Genomic DNA, 23,846 nt, shown 5'->3' with positions numbered 1-23,846 from the left:
AAGCTGAGTATCGATCTATGGCCTATGCAGTTTGTGAATTAACATAGTTAAAGTTTTTGCTCAATGATTTTCATCAGTCTCATTCTCAGCCATCTTTGTTATTTTGTGACAACCAAGTTGCACTCCATATTGTAGCCAATCCTATTTTTCATGAGAGAACAAAACATATTGAATTGGATTATCACCTTATTAGAGAGAAAATTCAATCTGGATTGCTCAGGACACTGCATGTTTCCTCTTCTCATCAGCTTACAGACTTGTTAACTAAGCCTCTTGGCTCTAATGTTTTTCATTTTTTGTTGTCCAAGATGAATGTTCATAATATATATCATTCATCTTGAGGGGTACTATTATAAAGGCAATACCCTTTGGAAGATGTATGGGACAAGCATTGAGTGTAGACACATATGACCTATTTGGAGGGGCCAACAAACCTTAAATATTGCAGGTAAAAGTGGAGTGCTCTATATTAGCCATTGAAGCCTAGGTCTCACTCCAAAAACAAAAGAAGAAAAACCAGTTGCGAATTATTTCTAGTGATAAAAGGAGAATTGAGAACATGAATGCGCGCAAGTTGAATGAACAATCACTAGACATATCATTAAGCAACTCAAATTTATTTACTTTTCCTCTTATTTTGACCACGCCCTCAATCCTTTGTATGCACATCAAACAATATTTACACAGAAATTTGTTGCATTAACTCCATCTGGCCATGAAAAAGTAAAGACTGTTAGACAGAGTATTCATGAAGATCCCAAAACTGGAGTTGCTATACATGGACCTTCTAAAACAAGAACAACAATCAAATCTCTTCCTCAATCTCGAGATGCTATACATGGAAATTCCAAACTAAAAGCAACAACACAATCTCCTCTTCATTCTTAACCTAAATCAACGTGATGTGTCTCCTTTATTTTTCCTTGTATCTCCATATTGTACATTACCATAGTTACTCTTATAAAGCTATACACTTCCATATTTAGTTTTGTAAAGCTGTATTCTGTAAAATGCTAGTGTAATATTTAAATCAAATGAAGCAGAAGAAGAAGGCAAGTTGGCCTCTTGATTATTTCCTATTTATATTCAATTTATTTTCTTGCATGGTATCAAAGCCTGCCACAGGACGAATGGGGGGCCCATACTACTTACCCCATGACAAGGACCAACAAAAGTACTGGCATGCACGTGAGGGAGGGTGTTGAGGAATAATTTCACATTACCTGTGGACAAAGTCTTGGATATGTTTATAAGGAATGATCAATCCTCTTTTGTAGAATCGGTTTTATGAGATGAGTTAGGATCATGAAGCTCATGAATTTCTTCATGGTATTAGAGCCTACCATAGGACGAATTGAGGCTCACACTACTTACTCCATGACAAGGACCGGGAAAAATACAAGCCTGCACGTGAGGGAGGATGTTAAGGAATAATCACACATTGCCTGTGGAAAAACAAATACTGGCCTGCACGTGAGGGAAAGTGTTGAGGAATAATCTCGCATTGCCTGTGGACAAGGTCTTGGGCATGTTTAAGTGAATGAGCAATAATCCGAGAAAAATTTATCAACAAAGACATTCAAGTGAAGCACATTTTTACACAAGATCAAATTGGTGATATCTTCACCTAGGGTCAAACTACTCCTCGGTTTGCTTTTCTCAGATCCAAATTAATGGTGATCTTGATCCCCATAAATTTGAGAGGAGGGGGGGTGTTAGATAGAGTATTCATGAAGATCTCAAAACTGGAGTTGCTATACATGGACCTTCCAAAACAACAAGAATAGCAATCAAATCTCTTCCTCAATCTCGAGGTACTATACATGGAAATTCCAAACTAAAAACAATAGCACAATCTCCTCCTCAATCTCATCCTAAATCAATGTGATGTGTCTCCCTGATTTTCTCTTGTATCTCCATTTTGTACATTACCATAATTACTCTTATAAAGTTGTACACTTCCATATTTAGTGTAAAGTTGTATTATGTAAAATGCTAGTGTAATATTTAAATCAAATGAAGCAGAAGAAGAAGGCAAGTTGGCCTCTCGATTATTTCCTATCTCCATTCAATTTATTTTCTTACAAAGACACTATGGGAAAAAGGTAGGCAACAAGTTGGTTCAATTAGAAGCCTTACACAAAAGCAATTTGTTTCACAAGAATCAAGCTTGCTCGACAAATCTCCAACAAATTCTCCAAACTAGGTAAAATAGCTATTGATCTCCAACTCATTTAGTCAAAATTTCCAAGTTTTATTAAATGAGATTAGCTCTTTAGAAGTGCACCTCCACCAACACTCTTTGACACTAGTCAAAGACAGCACATGATACTTGCTTAGAAAGATCTTGTGTCCCAACAACTAACACCTATAATCCTTTAGCAAGATATTATCTATCATCAAATCAACACACAAGATGTGTTCTCTTCAAATCTTGGTTAACAACATTATTCCTCTAATAAATCAACAAGTTGACGGGTTCAACAATTGCCTAGGATGGATCCAGGGGCTACTGAGTTCTCTACTCACGTAGTTCAAGTATACAATAAATATATAAAAACAAACTCCAACATTAACGCCAAACAATAACACTGCTTTGAAACACCTCAAAGGACAAGGAATCCACTGCCATCAATTGGGAAAACACAAAGAGACAACAAAAACAAAAAACAATTACCTAACATGAAATATACACTTTTCACACTAGCAATAAGTTGCACGTTTCTTGATCTACAATGCTCTTCGCCAATTATCGGTTATGTGTTTGCACAAACAAGCCTTCTAGAGGTCTATTCTCAGAGATCCTTACAAGGGATTTTACAAGTCTCCTCGAGGCCTGCCCTCGAAGACCTTTGTTGTAGCACACAATAACGAAAAATCAAGTGAAATTCGTGTTATTTATTTTTTTATTCTTTCTTTATCATGATTGATTTTTATATTGAAAATTCTCAATGCCTTCTTGTGGGACAAGTCAACCTTAAGAATGACTCTTGGGATTAAGATTGACTCTTGGGGTTCTTTTGCCTATAAAATGAACTAAGGTCCAACTCATTGGAAGCCTATTGCCAAGGATAAAAGAAAGAATAAGGAATGCCTAGAAATAAAGATAAAGTAATGATGCAATAATGCCAAAAATGGTTGACTGACATACAAAAATGTGAAAGTGACATAAAGCAAATTAGATTTAGCTAAAACTTTAGGCGTTTGATGCTAAGGAGGTTCTTGCTGGCCAACCCTAGGATAGACTTTAGCGCTTTGGACTTGTCTGGTATTCTCCGATACTGCAACTTAGCTTATCCTAGACTCTTTGGACCGATGTAATGTCTAACGCCTTCTTTGCCCAACCGCTTCCTCCTCCACATGGTAGCAACCCCGAGGCCTAGTTTTAAGTTTAGACTTTGCGATTGTTTGCAGTTGTTTTAGTTTTATTCTTTTGTGTTGGACCATTCATAATGATATTTGTTATAGAGTTCGCAGTCCATTTTCCTTCTAATGTTTGTTGCATTTCTCTTGCGGTTTTGCTTGGTGATTCTCGTGTTATTCTTGTTTTTGTACACGGTATCATTCTTTAGCACAAGTGTTAGACTCAAGTGTTTGTTTATGGTGTGAGTGTTAGATTCTAGCTCTTGCTCGCCTTAGTCAGGGACCGTTGGACGGGGTAACTTTAGGTGTTATCCCACGGTGTTAAATTCGAACGCTTGTTTGTGCACTTGAGAGCTCGTTTGTGGCGCGAGTGTTAAGACTTTAACGCTTGTTGGTGATGCAAGTGTTAGACTTAGGAATGTTAGACTCTAGTGTTTGCTTGCGTTATACAGGGGTCGTTGGCCGGGGTAGCTTTAGGTGTTACTGTAATACCCGAGTCCTACTACGTAGGTCCTTACGTCATTTTATTAATTATTTAGTTAAATATTTTTATTACTTTTAATTATTTTATTTTAAAATGAGTATGCTTTGTTTTTTTAAAAATATGATTTATTAAAATAAATTAAGGGTATTATTTTTAAAACTTTGAAATATTTTCCCTTAAGCCTTTTAATTTTATTTATTTAAGAAATGATCTAATCATTCCCTACCATTAGATTGGTAAGTGAAAAGCATCCTTGAGGTAGATAGATCTCCACCATCCAACTCCCAAGGTTATGTGATAAGCTTTGACCAAATCAACTAAATTCTATTATTTTTCTTCTTTTTTTCCTTGGACCCGTAAGTTTCCTAAGGAAGTTATTAATTTCTTGTTCTTTTCCTAGCACCCATCAGATAAGGCAACAAAAGAAGGATACAAAGACTAAAATGCCATTTCCCTCCTTCAAGCTTACGTAGGAAGCAACCAAAATGAAGAAAACAAAAACAAAAACTATCCTAAGGCATTCTACCCCTTAACCCGTCGGTCTACACCCAAGAAAGGAAAAGAAAATCCCACCTTCATTTCCAAGCAAGCTAAAGCCGATGCACACCCTCTCTTCTTCTGCTCTCTTTTGTTCTTCAAGAAACCAAACTTCTCTCATCTCCTTCAAGCCAAGTATCCATTTTTCCGTCTTCTCAAGAGAAAAATAGCAAGGTAAGAGTATCCTTAATCCTTCTCCTTTGTATATTTCGAATTTAGCCATAGTTGATCAAGTGGGTTTTCTTTTGATATTTTTTATGTTTCGGTTTTGGGGTTAAAACAGTTCTATCATTTTGGCTCTTTATCCACACGGCTATACCACTATTTGGTCCTCTATCTTGCCTCTTGAAAGGAGCTAAGAGCTTAAAGTAAAAATTCTAACTTGACTTATTTGTTGTAATGTGATTTTGGAAGCCAATTAAGTTGTTTTAGCTTGTGTTTTGATGTAGTTAATTTTCTATGTTGCAAATAAACATGTATGCCCTATTTATGGTCCAAACCGAATGGTATTTTAGTTATTTTGCTATGCATTTTTCTATATTTTGAAAATACTATGCTGTTATTAAACTTGGTTTAATCGTAGGTGATGATTAAAGTGATTTTAAATTATATATGTTGATGTCATGTGCCTTGAGTTGAGGTTTGGTTGGTATTCTATTTTTAGGATGCTAGAGGTTCGGTTTAGAGGTTTTGTTTGGGTTTTGTAATGTTATATCTTGCCTTTAATAGGTATTAAGTGAGTAAATCATAAGCTTAAGTGTTTAAAGGTTTTAAAGTTTCTTAATGGGTAACTTTGCTATACTTTATGTTATTTTAATTTTAATGGGAGGTTTTATCTAAAATATTTAAAATATTGCTTGTGTGATTAGATTATAACTTAGTTAGTTTAGATATAAGAGATTTATTGTGCATGATATATTATGATATGCAAAGCTGTCCAAATACCCCTAAGTCAATGTCATGCCATATTTTGATGTAAAAAAATAGCTCATTTATGTTCACTCGTTTGGTTAAATTCTACCTAAACCAAGAGTCCAGAATATTGATAAGCTAACATTTTTATAATGAGGGACCACAAGTTGATTTAAAGGGCATGATTCCTAAGCTTGTTTAGCCTACTTGAGATGCCTAACTCTATTTTAAAGCCTTTGTCGAGAAATTCCAGATTTTATCTCCTAATATCCATAACCCAAAGTGAGCTTGAACCACAGAGACCTTGCTTAAAGCCTATGAATTCTTAACTACTTTTTATGTAAACTTTTAAAATAGTCTTTCCATGGACAGCTAGCATGTCTTAACATTTAAGTTATTTCTCTTATAAGTTGATGTGAGGAGTAGTCATCAGGTTAATGTTAAGCATAGAAGAGACGTTAGATTATAATATCATGGCATTCTCTTCTAAAAGGAGGGTTAAAGAATATTGTATGAGTATTGACACGCTTATGCTATTTATTGGAATAGAACCTATATTGACGTTGGAAGTATCGAGGAACATAGAGGTAAGTAACTATGATCATGCTTCTTAAACCAAGTTCTCTTTATGAAAGAATGTCTCTCTCTTTCCAAATGTTCCTCTAAAGAAAGAGTAAATGTATATAGTACGTACAAGTCCTTTCTTAGTAACCCCTATTAAGTACTCTATCGATTATAATTATGTGTATGTGTATAATGTAATGCATGCACGTTGGTTCTAAGTCATGAGATTTTCATACATGCTCTCTCAATAAACTTATTGATTATTCATATATGTAGTATAGCATGAAAATGTATCTTATTAATAAGAAAATGCATGTGCATCGGAGTAAGAAAGATGATGAAAATGTTTTGATTGCAAACGAAATGAAATGAATGTATCATGCCTTATGCTTTAAGTGATGCTTTAAATGATTTTTAAAATGTCCCTATGAACTAATATTTTAAATGATGCGAAAAAAGTGTTTTAAAATGTCCCTATGAACGGATGTTAAAATGTCCCTATGAACTGATGTATTATGGATGCCATGAAAAATTATGTTTAATTTCATGCTTTTAAATGACGTTTTCCATGAATGAACCGTTAAATGAAAAAATGATGCTTAAGTTCATGCTTTTAAATGACGTTTTCTATGAATGAACCGTTAAATGAAAAGATGATGTTAAGTTCATGCTTTTAAATGACGTTTTCTATGAATGAACTGTTAAATGAAAATGGCTAAAAGGACTGAAATGAATGAAAGAAATGACTGAATGAATGAATGTCTTATTGTATGAAAATACGTAACGGCCATATGAATGAAAAAGGTACCAAAGGAATAGGCAAATTGCAATGCCGGGTAAGTAGTACTGGTAGTGCACCCAGTGTTGCCCCCTGACTAAAAGAGATTCCCAACCTGTGGCCACGGATGGAATCTAGGTCCAAATGAAGACCGCTAACCCTAACACATGGGGCGTAATAGTGTGTACCAGCCAAAGAAAGTGAAATATGAAAATATAGTTATTTCTTAAATTGTCATATATGAAAGCATAGTTATTTCTTAAAATGTTTATATATGAAAGTACTTAAACTGTTTATGCATGAAAGTATTGTCAAGATTAGCAAAATGTCTATGTATGCATATTTTCAAAAGAAAAAGAATAGATGCCTAGTATGTTCACTGCATGGTGTATTACTTACTGAGTATTTGACTCACTTTTGTTTTAAATGTTTTAAACGTCCAGGTAATGATGAAAAGGCTGGAGGCAAGACACTACTGCAGAGGGAGAGGCAGACACTTAGTGTCTTTCCTAACTAGAACAATTATGTTTATGGATGATGGGTTGTGTTTATGGTCGAACATTCTATTCAACCTTATATGGAAGATGGGTTATGTTTATGTATAGACGTTTTATGTTGAAAGGGACTTTGAGAGTCTCTTATGGGTGAATGTTTGAATAGAATGTCTATCAGGTGTTCCCTTTATTAGATTAGAAATTTAGAGTATATATGTGTCATGTTCATGCCGATCGCATGTTATTATAAATGAAAGAAAAAAAAAAGGAAAAGAAGAAAGAAAGCAAAAGAAAAGGGATAGATATGTACGTCGTGATCCCGCCCTTCCCAGGGCGAGGTTGTGATAGTTACCCTACAGCGTGAGTGTTAGAATTGAGCGCTAGTTTGTGGCACAATGTTAGACTTTTGCGCTTGTTTGTGTCACAAGTGTTAGACTCTAGAGCTTATTTATAGTGCGAATGTTAGAACTCTAGTGCTGATTACCTTAGGCAAGGATCCTGAAATCGCTCCAACTTGCTGATCTTCTCACCAAGCCACTTGGCCACCCAACTCTTTATTCTCTTTGACCAAACTTGGCCTCGTCCCTCACCACAGTTAGACGCTCCTTGTTATCCGGCTCGACAATATTCTGCATTTATGAGTGAATCATCTAGTAACATATATAGAGCTTGAATCCATGCAACGGTCCAATACAACTTGTCGAGCTGTAGGTTGTAATTCTGTTATTTATATATATATATATATATATTTATATATATATATATATATACATATATATATATATATAAATACAAGGGACTCACGCAGTAACTGAGTATACATCAACAGAATTATTTGAGAAAGTTTCATTTTCTAGCCAAATTATATACCCCTAAAATAATTGCTCATAAAAATTATATTTATAAACCAACAAATTTACGTTGATCATTGATTGGTTAATTAATTAACGTTTATATCATCCTTGCTTATTAGATAAATTGTATCTATACACTTCTAAAAAAAAAAAACTAAATTCACCACACATTTATGCACCACATCGTGACCAACTTTAAGCAAAAACTTGCACATTAGTGAAGAAAATTCTGTGTCATCTTTTTAAACTCATGGCTTTTAATATGAGTTAATAAAGACTAACGTAAATTTGTAAAAATGAAATTATGCGAGCGATTAAGACGAGCCTACATGCACTTTGGTTCAAAATTAAGTTCATTTTATGCAAGTCCAATTCAGTTATGTTAAAAAATTATTGATATTTTAATCTTTTTAAACTTATAATAAATCCCTCTATAAGTTATGTATTAACACACCAACTTATGTATAACAAAACTCATTTTGAGTAGTACTATATCTACTTACACTTTTAATTACAATACTCATTTTATTAGTTTTCTTTTAAAACTCAAATTTTAAATTTTAAATTTCATAATTTTCAGTATATTAATAACTGATACGTAGAAAAACAAGTTCTTTCTTTTTCTTTTTCTTTTTTTTTTTTTAAAAAAAAAATTCTTAAATATATTTAACATTTTCCTTAAAAAGTAAAAAATTCAATGGTTGATAGTAATACATCTGTGCAATTAAATAAGAGTAAAATGAAGGTACAATCTATAGCATGTTCTTCGTTGGAAACAAACCAAATAGTGAATTTCTGTTTTTAAGCCTTCTCATCTGAAACATTCGAGCAATCTGTTCTAGGCAAGCACACCTATGATACAAAAAGCATACTTTCAATTTCTTGGATACAATTCCACCTTAGGTCCAACAGTCACACTTGCACATGAACACATGATCCCATACCCACAACCTCGAATCTTTGTAGCACCGTGTCTCCTTGGTATTTGGTAAATTTTTGTAGTTATCGGCAATCAAGAAAGATATAGTGGGGTTGGCATTATTTACGTAATAATAGTTGCAAAATAGTGGAATGTGCCTCCAAACTAACTCTAGTCGGCACTAAAACTCTATGCCTTTCAATGTGTTCAAGGAATTGTACAAAAACAATATTGTTACAAGCTAAAATAAAGAATTTTACAAGCTGAATGTAAAACTCTGAGCAGCAGGTGGTGCTGCCGGTAGCATGCGATCATCTTCGGTTGTTGCTATTCCCTAATGAGCTGTCGAATTGGAAGGATCAACACCCATTGCTTTAAAATACGCATGTTCAGCTGTTGTCAGTCGACCTTGGAACATTGTCCACTCTTTCCTACACCTCTCCCTCACCTGACACCAGTAAAATGAAAACATATCAGCACATTTCATACACAAGTCACTGCGGTATCAAGCTGAAACATGCGTGCCTCTGTCTCTGTGTGTGAGAGAGAGAGGAGACGGGAAGAGGATTAATAAAGGGAGAAGCGGGAGGGAGCAGTGGGAGGGACAAAAAACAACGATAGCAGGAAAAGGCTGTAAATACCCCTTGCCATGGTGCCTTTCCATCATGTGATTCTCCCTGCCAAAATGAAAATGAAGTGAAAAGTAGTTAGTTTCTAATACCAGAATGCTTAATTTAATTTATATATGACAAATGAGAATATAAACATAGCCAATGATTTTCCTTTTACCTGGTTCCCAAGGGAGGGAACAGTTTGATGCACAATCCATTGTGAATCTACAACTCCAATCTTCTCATGGGCAGGCTGTTTCCAAGAAAAAGACAATATACATACATATATATTATATCACACATTATTTTTTTGATAGGTATAGAAAGATTATTTTTGATAGGTATAGAAAGATTATTGCGCATACAAGAATGTAGTTGAGAGCCAAAAAGTGAACACACACACACACATTACAATAAAGCATTGCACCTGCAACCACTCCTAGAACTATTAATTAAAGAAGAAACAGGCACCAGGAAGGGGGTGGGGATGGAGGAAGGTTACTCACGTCTACACATTTTCGAAGGGCAAAGTCGAGACCCCAACCATGGACCAAGTCATTCTGCAATTCGCAAAGGAACACAACTTTAATCTAATGCATCATGCCCAAAGAAAACAATCAGGGACCACCAAGTTATATGAAATAAAAAAGTTCAGAACAATGTTGGATACCTGAATCATATGCCACACACAGCGCCATGCGTCTCGCGAAAATACCGGGGCCATGATTTCAACAAACCTACATTTATCAGGAGAATTTTGTTAAATTCCATGATAAAAAAAGAGCACGGCCAAGAAACATGGCATATAATCAACACGTCTAAAACAAGTTCATACGCTGCACAGGGAGGCAGATGTGGGCTACTGCACCATCCAGGTTTCTCCTCTGTTTGTCTGGTAGAAAGAAATAACAATATAAACGTTCTTTCATACAATTATCATTTTTAATGTTTGTTAATTGTTAAGTAACAGGCTTTTGATACAAGGGCCAAAACAAACTTACTTGTGAACTTCACGGTCACCTCTTCTCTTTGTCATCTGCCATGTTAATCCTTTGTTAGGTTCCAAACCAGGCTGCGAAATCTCCAAGCCATGCTTCCTCACTAGCTTTATGTATCTAAAATGAATGAAAAAAGGGCAAAACAAATTGTCGAGTAGACTGAAGCAAAGTTATCATAGAATTGCTATTTCAAATCCAACACTCACTCTTCTGCATTAAAATGCTCAACTCCCAGGTCTTCATCCCAAATAAATATGTAGTCATATGGAGCCACTATGTCAGGATGCAGAAATCGCTTGGCATACCACCTTGCAAAGAATTTTAGAACCTATAAGCATAATTTGGAGAAACTACCTATAAAGTATGCATAAGCAACTTTCTGGGTAATTTAAGTATGTGCTAGCTTATCAGCATAGCAATGAGAAATTGTCACATCAACAATGCCTCCATATGTCTATATAATTTTTAAGAAATAGAAATTTACTCCTATGAAGCCATGTCATCAACTATCAAATTAGATTATTATTAGATGGAAAAACGGCTGCTTTTATTAAAAGAAATATTCTTTTAGTTTTCCTAAAGTGTCCATTTTTTTTTTCAATTTATGCTCTTTTAGATTTTCATAGTATGTTATAATGTCTTGATGTATTCTAACATAGTTGCATACAGTATTATTTATTTCTAAATTTAGTTATTTATGTACACATGCAAGTCTACGACTAGAACAATTAACAATAGTTTCTTACCATTTAGTCTGCTTACGAATGCTAACATGAATGGCTTGCTTTGACCACTCAAACTCGTCCCATTCAGTTGTTCGGCCATCATAATGAAATAGAAGGATTGTAAAGTTATCTGAAAACTGTGAGAATGACATATTAGCCAGAAACATAAGGAAAAAGAAAGAAAACCATACTCACAGAGAGAGAGAGAGAGAGAGAGAGAGAGAGAGAGAGACCTTCTTCACCGCTGCATCAATATTATTCCTCTGATCATACCCGACAGTGAAGGTTACAAGGTACTGTGGCTTTTTGGTCAAGTCCTGCAAATGCCTTCTTGATCAAACACCATCGTTTTTTTTTTTTTCCTTCTTCTTTTTTCCTTTCCTTCAAGGTTATGCTATTCTAACATTCAGTTTTACCAAAGAATCCAGTAGAATGGTAGACTATAGAATGGAGTTAAATAAATGTGTATTCAAGTTTGAGACATCACCTATCAATTCATATGAAGTCCTACATATTTAGTAAAGTGAAAAAATGTATTACACATACACGTGCACAGACACACATGCAGACCCGGCACGCAGAATGTATGCTTGTATGATTTACTATAAGTTGCAGAAGAATACACACCTCACTGGGCTTCCCCCACAATCTTCGCAGGTAGAAATCTGACTCAGCTTCAACAATTCCTGGAGGTAGTCTTTCTGCACCTCTAGGATTTGAGGGAACCCAAATCTGCAGCAGAATCATGAGTGCAGGAGGAAAATTGAGCATAACAGTAAAGATATGCACTACTTCTCTTTCTAAAGAACTTATGGGATATGCACTATTTCTACTTCCAACATGACAACACTAAACAAGCATTATTTTTTTATGAGGAACCCTGGAGACTGCAAGCGTAATATGTCTTTTACCCAGTTAATTTCCAAACCCTTGTAACACCCCTATATCACACTGATTGGGTAAGCATCAGCTTTTCACTAATAGGACATGGCCCCTAGAAATTGTTTGAACCCTAGACCTAGGGTACCATACCCCCAAGGCCAAGGCCCTTACCACTTGAGCCCACTCCTAGGAGCTACCAAGTAGGCATGAATTAAGTAGTAGAATTATGGATTTACAGACAATTGATGCTCAAGATGATAGCTGTTCTCTGAAAACTCACCAAATATGCCAAGAAAGATACAAGAAACCATGCCCTACTTTAATCCCTCATTTACTTTGAGAAAAGAATACTGGTCTGTTACTCTCTCTGTTTTTTTTTTTTTTTGATTGGCACCTTATGTCAAGGAATAGCGTCCCAACTAATCCCAGGGGTGCACAGGCCCTCGGCAAGAAGTTTCCCGCAAGTGCACCTCGGGTAATTCATGAAGAAAATCCCCCAGTCCGATGGCCTCTAGAGATTATTTGCACCCAAGGGGAATTGAACCTTAGACCTGGGGGAGCATCCCCTCAAGCCCAAGGTCTTCACCACTTGAGCCAACCCCAAGGGGTTAACACTGGTCTGTTGCTCTCATCAATAATAAGCACACACAACAACACAAATTCTAGATGCATGGCAATATGTGTAAAGTAACTAAATGGAACTTCTTTTCTCTTCTACCCTATTTCACTGTCCTATGCCCACTCCATAAATTCCATCTACCCCACTATTCCAAGTTTGTCCAAGAAAACTCATATTAATATCATTTCCAAGAAAGTACATAAAAAATGTCAAAAATCTCAAATGCACATACATATTTGGTTCCAAAATGCATCTGCTAACGTCTTGAATATCATCCAAGTATACAATGTAAACCTGAAACCTTATATATTTCAAATAACACTAATAGAAAATGAGGTTTACCTTCAATGAATCATTTAACTTTTGAGCTTGAGCTGAGCTGCTATTATTACTACGCAAAGACGACCAAGCATTTCGAATGCCTAATTCTTTATTTCTAATGTATGAGACATCAATTGTAGGAAGAAGGCTGGACGGGAGATTCACCTGAAAAACATAGAGATCGAAAAATGTTCCATCATCTAGCTATATAAAATATATAAGAAAGCACAACCATGCATACAACAAAGAAAAGAAGAAAATAGTTCAAATTCTATGTACCTTAGTTAATGACAATGTTGGAAAAGATATTCCTATCAAGAAGCCAAAAACTACTCCAACAAAAGTAGTAACAATAAGCCTCATATTCTCATTTGGTTTTCTACTAACTGCACTGCACTCAAGAAGATCAAATGTTATATGAAGAAATTATTCTCATACATAATCATGCCAAGTAAAATTTCTAAAGTCTCTTTCTATCGATATATGCCATCAGAAATACTGAACCTGCGTGCAAGGATTCTCATCTTATTTACAATCTTCTGACTATATATTCACCAAAAAATAAGCTGCAATGTAGAAAGCGGGAGCTGATCTGCCTTATCTAACAAGTTTAGAGATGCCAATCCTCCATGAAAGTACCAAAGACCCTCATGGAATAAATCCAATACCTGGTATAAGATCTTATAACAATAAGTTGAAGTACTCCAATTAACGAGTCCAGATAGGGTCAGCAATAACAAATAATAGCTGTATAAATTTCAACTAAGCATGACTTAAGTAGCATATAAGAAATATATATTAGATGTATGCATGTGTGCATATTATCTGTGTAGGTATATACAGTAACACACTCTTTTATGCAGAGAAAAACTTGTGAGATTTTGGGCTGCAACCTAGCATTGCTACCCACGTATTTCTATCAGAAGTTTTGGAAGCTCATATAAGAAGCTCTAAACAACATCTCACTGTTGGTCCTTCACAAAATAAATCTTGCATATTTAAATGGGCATTATACAATCACAAAACCCCAATAAGAGGCAACTCTAGGACTGCCGCTAACGCTCAAAACACTTCAATATTTGGAAGTAAACAATTTCCAAAATTTACACCCCAAAATCAGCAGGTCGCCGTTCTTCAGGCACTATATGTGATACACAATGAACAAGGAACCATGCAATTCTTCCACATTACCCTCAACCAACCAAGCAACCATGTGATTCCTTGGGACAACAACCTAGGAACAACAAACATAAACCAAAGGATCCGTTCAAACCCTCAACCGAGTCCCCAAATTAAGCAACCTTTTGCGAACTTTTGACACAGACCCAAAGTTTACTTAAATCACTGATAACCATTTACAAAGCGTTCTAGTTGAGATAAACAGCTAAACAAAAACCCAAGCACAAAGTTAGCTCAGGAATAAAAAACTAATACTCGCAATCAGTATTTGCAAAAGTCATCGCGATTGCATTTACTATTGACTTCATTTATATAAAACTATATCTCCGATAGAGTAGGATAGCAATTTCGGAATAGAGACCGAACCTGAAGCAACCACAACTTAAATTCAAAAGAAATCAATAAATCTGTAATCCCTCCGAACCAATAAGGCCATTATTTTAAGAAAGAAACTCCAATACTTTTTTTATTTCAATAATAATTTGAAGACCATAACAAGTAACAGCCGTCCCTAGATTACCGAGAGAAATCATGAAGAAATTAAAAACCAAAACAAAAGGAATAAACTTGGAACCTAAATCGAAGCTAAAGCGTCGTACTGGAATTTGCCACCGCAAAGCTGCAGTTTTCTTTCCGGTTCTCCGGGGTTTTAAACGACAAAAGCAAATTCCCAAAACACAAAACAATAAAAAACTGAGAAGCCAAGCCGAAAAGTGAATTACAATCGGAAATATATAGGAGGACTGGAGGAGGATGAAAGCGGACCTGGATGGAATATAACCCTGATAAAAGGAGAAAGATCCGATTAAGGATAAGCCTTTTGGAAAGCCCAGAATCACGATTCACTAGAAACCCGGAAAATGAAAATCACCAACGTCGTGATCGCCTTTTCCTTTGGAAGTTAAAAAAAAAAAAACCGTGCTTTAAAAAATGGGCTGAAGAATAAACAAGGAATTCGCCGGCCAAAAAAATTTAAAAAGAGAGAAAGGTAATCCCTAACCTTGGCAGAATTAGATCCCTGACTGTCACCTTTGAGAACGGGAGGGAAACACAAAGGAAAGAAAAAAGAAAGAGACGGGAGGTTTTGCAGAATTCTTTCTGGCTAAGTTTTGGTCGGTATTGTATTTTGCTTGGGAATTTATCAGATCAGAAGGATAAATATCTTGGTAAGAAATGTTGTTTTTGTTATCTACAGCACCAAAATCAAAAGTAACCAATCTACTTTCCCTGTTGTTCCATCTATATTTATTGGTTGGTTTGTGACAAAGAGATCCGAAACAACTCCCCAACTACAACACACGGAGAGAGAGAGATCAGAGTGTGTGAGAGATGCGACAAACGACAGGAATATGATTGCTTTTTTTAATGTTGTCTTTACATTTTAGGTTTTGCTCACAATTATTATAAAAAATAAAAAAAATTTAGAAGAATTATATGTATCAGTTATTATTTATTTTTATATATATTTATAATTTTTTTTTTTTATAAGATGTGATGGTATTTGTATAGAATGTATAAATATTTTTTATAAGGTGTAGAGCGTGGGATAATAAATAATAAATTTTTCAACTCATAAAATTAGTGCTTGAACAGTAAAAATAAAAAGGGAAAAATCATAAAATTGGTGCTTGAATAGCAATTTTCTGTAAGAAAAATCTGATAGGAAAAAGGAAAAGTTCTAAAAGAAAATAAATTTAAATTGGATGATTTGGTTGGCCCACGAGCAATAATCTGAAGATTGATGCACTGGAGCACATTTGGTATGCAGCTTTTAAGTGACCAAATGGGGGGTTCGAATCATTGAAAGATCTTATAAGTATGTTTTGTTGCAACTCTTTTTTGTTTTCCCGTGTTTGAACATGATTGGACTGTTTTTGTTTTTTTTTTCTTTTTTAAAAGCAACTTTAGGTTGAAATTAAAATTAAAGTTATAAGATGAGTGGTTGGATTCAAAAACTTGGTTACAAACCAATACAAGTTAAGAAGAGAAAATAGTAAAAGTTGATGGTGGATCCTAATTCCGAGTTTAAGCTCATTTGCCTAGTCGGCAATGGACAGTGGAGCTTTGCAATCAATTGTCAATTACATATTAAAAAAGAAAAATGATATTTGTAATTGTGAATTGTATAAATTTTGTATAATTTTTTTTAAAAATTGAGTAAATATGAAATTTATATAAAAAAAAAAATTAATTTTTAATAAGATAGTTAGGATGGAACTAAACAGAAGGTTGGCAATATATGCAAAGTCAAATCACTTTTTTATTTTATTTTTCAAAGGTAAAGTCCGTTAAAAAAGAAAATCAAAATGGCGGATCAAATGTTGTCACTGCAGATCAGTTATCATTCAAGTCTCCACGATATTAGCATCACCATATCAACATATTGATCTCTTGTAATGGATAATAGTTTAATGTTGATTTGTTACCTTTTATAGATTAAATTATCTTGTATAATTTATCTACAACTTCAGTATATATACATGTAGAGAACATGAAATGAAAGGTGGAAAAACGTTCTCTCTCAATACTGAGTTATTTCAAAGTCTACATAAATTAACTTTGCCCTACTCAATTCTTTTTTTTTTAATAACCCACCAACCTCCCCTCCCCCCGACAAATGAAATTCTGGTTTCACCTTAATGGACATGAACCACGACTCATGTATCAGGGCATGAGACTTGGTGGAGGTTGGATTTAAAAGGTATGTGGGTAGAATGATTAATAGAGTGGTGCATTACAACGCATGAGGGCATTGTGACTTAGTAAGTGCTTGTGGTTTATGTGCTTGTCTATTTGGTGTACCACTTAACGAGTTCTCCCATATGCAGTCAGTTTTGCATATTCCTTTCACATTCTACTGATGTGATTAGTTAAAATAATTATTTTAATTTAAAAAAAGTGATGCAGTCAATCACACTAATAGAGTGTGCAAAAAATAATAAAAATGACTGCAAATATATATATATATATATATAAACATTTTACGCCCAAAACATCTTATACTCATTGAAAGCATATTTGTTTTGACCTTTTAGAGAGGAGCGCGCGCTCTTATGTCTCTAAGCTCCAACCCCATCAACCTCACCACCAACTCCCATACTCTCTGCTTGGAGCATTTTTAGGGAAGGACCCCATTCCTCTACCTCCACTTTTATTTTAGTGGAAAGTACATAAATCTTCCTCAAACTACTACTAAAATTTGAAATTTCTTTCAATTAAACTATCAAGTACGGTAATCATACCCCCATAATATCAAGATTGTATCCCCGGCCCCTCTTTCTTTTAAAAACACAAAATTATCCTTCAAAAGTTTAAAAATTAGCTAATTTTATTTTTATAAATTTTAACTTTTTCATTAAGGACATTTTTTCAATTTTTTATATTAAAAAATAAGATTGATAGTAATTGCGAACTCAATGGTAGTTTACAGGGACTTTGTGAAATTTTTTTTCTTTTCTTTCTTCTGATCTTCATCTTCCCCTAACTACAGTCAATTTTCTTTTCATTTCAGTCCTAGTTACCTCCATCTCTCTCCACTCCTTAGTCTCTCTCTCATCATCTTATTCTACTACACCACCTACTACCATATCACTATCAGGCTCCAAAGTTTGTGACTTTCATAGCTTTTTAGCAAATTCAAGAAGTGATCATGCCTCCGTAGCAATATATATCATGATTCTTCTCTAAGGTGGATGTTAGAGACTAAATTGACTGGGTCAAACTCTTTGGAAACCTATCACTAAGAGAAAAGATAAAGCCAAGAAATAAGGCAAAAAAGTTAGCTCAGACTCCTAAAAGGAAAATATATCACAAGTCAAGTTGGATTTTATCACTCCAATGATATAACCTCTATATAAAGAGCAGCTCCCTCACAAATCTGAGGGACTCTGGACAAGTTCTCTACAAGCTCTCCAGGCACTCTCTACCAATTCTCTAGAGGGATTTGTCTGAGACTAAATTCTCTCATTGTATTGAGCGATATGTAAGGCCATGAGACAGTGTAAAATCATCACCTGATATAGTGAATTTTGCTCCCAACAACCAGTGGACGTAGGCTTTTATGCCGAACCACGTAAATTCATGTGTCTATCTTTTATTTACTTATACTCGCTTATTTCTTATTTATGTTATGGATGAATGCGACAAGCACCGTATCAAAGCCCGAATCACCAACGTGGGTCGGGGATGACTTTTTCTTCCTTTCTGGTCTATTGTGCAATTTTTGGCATTAACAATTGGTATCGTCTGTGGGATCGACTTTTTCTCTATACCGGAATTGGGAGAAGGATATTCTCCGACTCATGAGATCATCTACAAAAGTTCAGATTTTTTGTGGTTCATGAAATTGTCTCCAAAAAAATAAACAGATATATATATGCTGCCCGCCACACCCCGACACAATGTGAATTCTACACTCACAAGATCGTCATTGAAACATTAGATAAGATCTCCTCAACTTTGCTATTTTTCTTGTTGTTTACATTTTAACACTGCACCAAAAGACTCACTTTCCATAGCTGTCATAGTGTTCCTCGCCATCCCCTTGTTGCCCAACACACAAAGTGTTTCTCACCAGTTGCTCTCTCACACAATGCTGCTCGCCAATTGCTCCCCCACAAAGTTCAGCTTGCCAATTGCTTAACCACGGGCTACTCCTCACCAGTTACGCAACACAGAGTGTTCCTCGCCAGTTGCTCTCCCACACTATGTTGCTCGCCAATTGCTCGCCCACAAAGTTCTGCTCACCAATTGCCCACCACATGAGGTATTCCTTACTAGTTGCACACCACGCAGAGGGCCCCTCGCCATACACATTATTTTCTAAGCCATTTGCATGAATTTTACTGAATGATAGTCCGAGCAAGTTAACCAAGGTTTGCAAGTTTCAAACTTGTAATTTGTATTACACTTAACTATTTTTTTTTGTGAGAAATTCTTAGGACGTGGTGCAACCAAAAGTCAAGTTACACACTCGCAGTGCAAACGAAAGGACGTGGGGGTCAAAATACCACAAGACCCTCTCCAAAGATCGCCATCGAACGAGCGTGTAGGTCAGAAGACCACACGACCCTCTCCAAAGATCGCCATCGAACGGTTTGCAAACCAACTTGTGAGTTAGATTATTTAATCTAACCTATTTGGTTTTTATTTTTATACAAGGAGAGCTCTAGCTCCAACCAAAGAGTGGGGTCGCATTTTGTCTCCAACAACAATAAAGCAGTTGAGCTCAACTTTAACATCAACGGGGTAGAGTCATCCTCCAGCCTTTCTTTCCTCGCCAAGGCTACACGGTCGAGCATCTCTCCCGTTACAACCATCCCAAAGAACTGAGCGGTCAAGCATCTCTCCCATCTTTCTTCAATCAGTAAGGTTACGCGGTCGAGCATCACTCCCGCCACACCTTCTCACCAAAAAGTAGGCGGTTGAGCATCACTCCTGCCACACCTTCTCGCCAAAAAGTAAGCAGTTGAGCATCTCTCCCACCTTTCTCCAGGCAGTAAGGTTACGTGGTTGGGCATCACTCCCAACACACCCTCTCGCCAAGAACCGAGCAGTCGAACATCTCTCCCACCTTTCTCTAATCGGTAAGGTTACGCGGTCGAGCATCACTCCTGTCACACCTTCTCGCCAAGAGCTGAGTGGTGGAGCATCTCTCCTGCCTTTCTCCACTCGATAAGGTTACGCGGTCGAGCATCTCTCCCGTTACGCCCATCGCCAAGAATTGAGTGGTAGAGCATCTCTCCCGCCTTTCTCCAATCGGTAAGGTTACGCATTGAGCATCACTCCCGCCACACCTTCTCGCCAAAAAGTAAATCAGTAAGGTCACGAGGTCGAGGATCACTCCCAACACACCTTCTTGCCAAAAAGTAAGCAGTCAAGCATCTCTCCTGCCTTTCTTTAGTCGTTAAGGTTATGTGATCGAGCATCACTCCCTGCACACCCTCTCGCCAAGAACTAAGTGGTCGAGCATCTCTCCCGCCTTTCTCCAATCGACAAGGTTACGCGGTCGAGCATCACTCCTGCCACACCTTCTCACCAAAAAGTAAGCGGTCGAGCATCTCTCCCGCCTTTGTCTAGTCGGTAAGGTTACACGGTCGAGTATCACTCCACCCACACCTTCTCGCCAAGAATTGAGCGGTCGAGCATCTCTCCTGCCTTTCTCCAATCGGTAAGGTTACGAGGTCGAGCATCACTCCCGCCACACCTATTCGCCAAGGCTACACAGTCGAACATCTCTCCCATTACACCCATCGTCAAGAGTTACGCGGTCGAGGGTATCTCTCGCTACAGTCACATCTGAGTGTCTCCACTTGCTACAACCGTCGCCAGTGAGTTACCTTCGGGAACGCCTCCAAACTCTATAACCGCCTCGTATGGATATTCTTCAGGAACGAGTCGATGAGCTCAACAACCGCCTAAGATGGCTTTAGGGGGTCGACGGGCACCCTGACCACTTCAGCGCGGGTTACTACAAACAAACTCTTACATCCATATCAAAACGGTAAAACACCAACAAAAAATACAGCATGGGGCAAAATTCATTGAGGCCACCAAAAACCAAAAAACAATCACCGAGCATGGAATATATGCACTTTACTAACGATAAACATTCACATGCAATCACTACGCAAACATTTTTACAAAGAAACTTCACAAGGGCCCATCCTCGAAGGCCCTTGTTACAAATTTTACAAATTCTTCTTAAGGACCACTCATGGAGATCTCCATTGCATAACAGTGAAAAACTAACCAACTACCAGAATTTCTTTTTCTACAGGTTACCTCCACCACGGTTGACTTGAAGATTCTCAATGCCTTCTTGATAAACAAGTTGACCTTAAGAATCGAGGGCATCTGTTTGAGACTAAATTGACTGGGTCAAACCCCTTGAAAACCTATCACTAAGGGAAGAAATAAAGCCAAGAGATAAGGCAAAGAAGTTGGCTTAGACTTCTAAAAGGAAAAGATATCACATGTCAAGTTGGACTCTATTACTCTAAAGAATTAACCTCTATATAAGGAGCAGGTCCCCCACAAATCTGAGGGACTCTAGACAGGCTCTCTACAGGCTCTCCAAGCATTCTCCACCAATTCTCTAGAGGGACTCGCCTAAGACTAAATTCTCTCATTGTATTGAGCGATATGTGAGTTCATGAGACAGTGTAAAATCATCACTTGATATAGTAGATTTTGCCCCCAACAATCCTTGGACGTAGGCTTTTATGCCAAACCACGTAAATTCTTGTGTCTCTATTTTATTTACTTTTATTCGCTTATTTATTATTTATATTATGGATGAATGTGACGAGCACCGTATCGAAGCCTGAATCATCAACGTGGGTCAGAGATGACTCTTTCTTCCTTTCTAGTCTATTGTGCAATTTTTGGCATTAACAGTGGAGGAAATAGTTTCCAAAGGCTCGTTAAATTTATAAAGGAAACTCTTTTGTCATAATATTATAAATGAGCATACCGAAGTATTAAAAACTATTGAGAACCAATTGTTTGTAAAAATGCTTCACTCATCGTGAGAGTATACATGAGAGTCTTTAATTATATAGACTATGTACAAAGGTGTCTGTTGAGAATACAGGGTGTATTGTAACGTTACAAAAGGAGTGGAATATAGGATACGTACAATTAGGATATTTTGCCAATAGAGTCTTGTAGCTATTGGTGCTTTTTTGAGGATCGGTGTATTCAGTAATTGCCTTATTGGGTGTTTTAGCCGTTGGGTCTTTTTTTGCTGTAGGAGTAATGGGCAAAATTGCCATATTGGGAGTTGTAGCTGCTGGGTCTCCTTGAGTATTTTCGATACTCTCCCACAAATTGTGTTGAGGTAGGAGGCCAAGTTTGGTACGGAGAGAGTAGAGAGTAGGTCGTCCAAGGGGTTTGGTGAAAATATCCATAAGTTGGAGCAGTGCAAGAACGAGCCGAGTTTGAAGAAGACCAAGAGCAACTTGTTCATGGACATAGTGGTAGTCAATCTCAATGTGTTTGCTACGGGCATGAAAGACAAGATTAACCATCATATGAAGTGCACTCAAGTTGTCACAAGAAAGAACAGGTGGCGATGAGAGCTAAACACCAAGGTTGTGAAGAAGAAATTAGATCCATTTGAGTTTCGCAGTAGTGTGAGCCATTGCAGGATATTCAATTTTGGAACTAGATTGAGAAACAATGTGTTGTTTCTTAGCAGACCAGAAGATACAATTGCTACTAAGAAAAATGTAGTAAAGTGAATGCCAAGTTCAATTGTGCCATGAAAATATCGAAGAATGTGTTTTACCATTATGTAATTAGCAATAGAGGGTGAATGCATAAATTGTGAAACAAAGTTAACACTATAGGACAAGTCAGGACGAGTGAGTAAGATATTGAAGGGTGCCAACCAGACTACGGTAATGGGTAGGATCAGAGTACAGAGCATCACTAGTGAGGCCTTTAGTTTTGGCATCATAGGAGTACCCATGGGTTTGCAATCTTGCATTTGGGCGCGGTTGAGGATGTCAAGAGTATATTTGTCTTGTGACAAAACGAGACCATCGGGAGTGCAGATAACTTGAATACCCAAAAAATAATAAAGGGGACCAAGGTCTTTCATAGCAAATTGTTGACCAAAAACATTAATGAAGGAAGTAAGGTGAGCAAGGTTTGAGCCAGTTAAAAGTATATCATCAACATATAACAAGAGAAAAAGTCTACCATGAGTAGAGATGTAAAAAAAAAAAAAAAAAAGAGAGAGAGGGATTAACAATGCTACAGGAGAAATCATAAGAGATGAGAAAATTACTAAACCTATCAAACTAGGCACGAGGAGCTTGTTTTAAACCATATAAAGTCTTGTTTAATTTGCACACATGAGAAGAGAGCAGGATGGATAAAACCTGGAAGTTGGTCCATAAAGACAGCTTCCTGGAGATCGTTGTGAAGGAAGGCATTCTTGACATTGAATTGAAGTATATCCCAGCGATAAAACATAGCTAAGCTAAGAACAATTCGAATGGTGCTAGGTTTAATAACAGGAGATATTGTCTCGATATAGTCGACACCATCAGTTTGATAGAAACCCTTCGCAACAAAGCGAGCTTTCAAGCGATTGAGGGAGTTGTCAGCTTTGAGTTTAGTCTTGAAGACCCATTTGCAGCCGATAACCTCTATGGAGTCAGTGCAAGGAATAAGAGTCCACGTGTGGTTGTCATGGAGGCTTTGATTTCTTCTTGCATAGTCGTGTACCACCCAAGATGTTTGAGAGCAGAGCAAATAGTATGAAGATTAGCATATTTAGGATTGGATTTATGAACCCCAACCATGGAACGAGTGACCATGTTGTGGCGAGGAACTCCTAGAACACAAGGGTGGAGTCTAAGAGTCATTAGTCCCAAGAGGATCGTCACGCCAAGTTGTAGAACATGGAGGAGTGAGAGATTCAAGAGGTGGAGCAAACACATCAAGTGAAGGAATGAGAACAGAGTCTGGCGAAGAGACCTACAAGGAAGAATGACTAGCAGCATTTGTAGCGTTAGTATTTGGAATAGAATAGCGCCATTCATGAAAAGTAGATAATACTTATGGAGCAGAAGCAGTGAAATGCAGATTCCCAAG

General features: G+C 36.8%; 1 protein-coding gene and 1 long non-coding RNA gene across 7 annotated transcripts; one reads left to right on the top strand and one right to left on the bottom strand.

Moving 5' to 3' along the window:
- The first annotated feature begins 4,289 nt into the window (after positions 1–4,289).
- On the top strand, positions 4,290–7,376 carry LOC121258622. The gene is made up of 2 exons (XR_005939437.1): positions 4,290–4,752; positions 7,082–7,376. It is a non-coding gene; the product is annotated as an uncharacterized LOC121258622 (long non-coding RNA).
- Positions 7,377–9,005: 1,629 nt separating this feature from the next.
- On the bottom strand, positions 9,006–15,556 carry LOC121258595. Of its 6 annotated transcripts, none has more exons than XM_041160138.1 (16): positions 15,241–15,556; positions 14,815–15,132; positions 13,566–13,729; positions 13,341–13,452; positions 13,083–13,226; positions 11,867–11,971; positions 11,473–11,556; positions 11,261–11,376; positions 10,721–10,822; positions 10,518–10,631; positions 10,352–10,408; positions 10,187–10,253; positions 10,023–10,076; positions 9,695–9,769; positions 9,547–9,582; positions 9,006–9,353 (listed from the first exon to the last, which is right to left on the bottom strand). In XM_041160138.1, exons 3-16 carry the CDS (start codon positions 13,583–13,585, stop codon positions 9,240–9,242), a joined length of 1,200 nt encoding a protein of 399 aa, XP_041016072.1. In that variant the 5' UTR covers positions 13,586–13,729; positions 14,815–15,132; positions 15,241–15,556; the 3' UTR covers positions 9,006–9,239. The 6 variants fall into 6 exon arrangements, with proteins under 6 accessions (XP_041016072.1, XP_041016075.1, XP_041016074.1 ...); XM_041160141.1 differs by having other exon boundaries at positions 14,840–15,132; XM_041160140.1 differs by having other exon boundaries at positions 15,006–15,132.
- Between the last annotated feature and the right edge of the window lie 8,290 nt (positions 15,557–23,846).

The sequence above is a fragment of the Juglans microcarpa x Juglans regia genome, chromosome 3S, assembly GCF_004785595.1.
Source record: "Juglans microcarpa x Juglans regia isolate MS1-56 chromosome 3S, Jm3101_v1.0, whole genome shotgun sequence".
NCBI classification, from domain to species: domain Eukaryota; kingdom Viridiplantae; phylum Streptophyta; class Magnoliopsida; order Fagales; family Juglandaceae; genus Juglans; species Juglans microcarpa x Juglans regia.
Note: the sequence above shows the minus strand (reverse complement) of the source record. Positions and strands in the feature narration are given on the sequence as shown.

What these genes read in the sequence shown, in the direction of transcription:
- LOC121258595 (XM_041160138.1), bottom strand. Translation starts at nt 13,585, where the DNA reads ATGAGAATCCTTGCACGCAG. An exon ending in AGTTAAATGATTCATTGAAG is followed by an intron (nt 11,972 to 13,082) that starts GTAAACCTCATT and finishes ATTCTGCTGCAG; the next exon opens with ATTTGGGTTCCCTCAAATCC. An exon ending in TGTGGGGGAAGCCCAGTGAG is followed by an intron (nt 11,557 to 11,866) that starts GTGTGTATTCTT and finishes AGGCATTTGCAG; the next exon opens with GACTTGACCAAAAAGCCACA.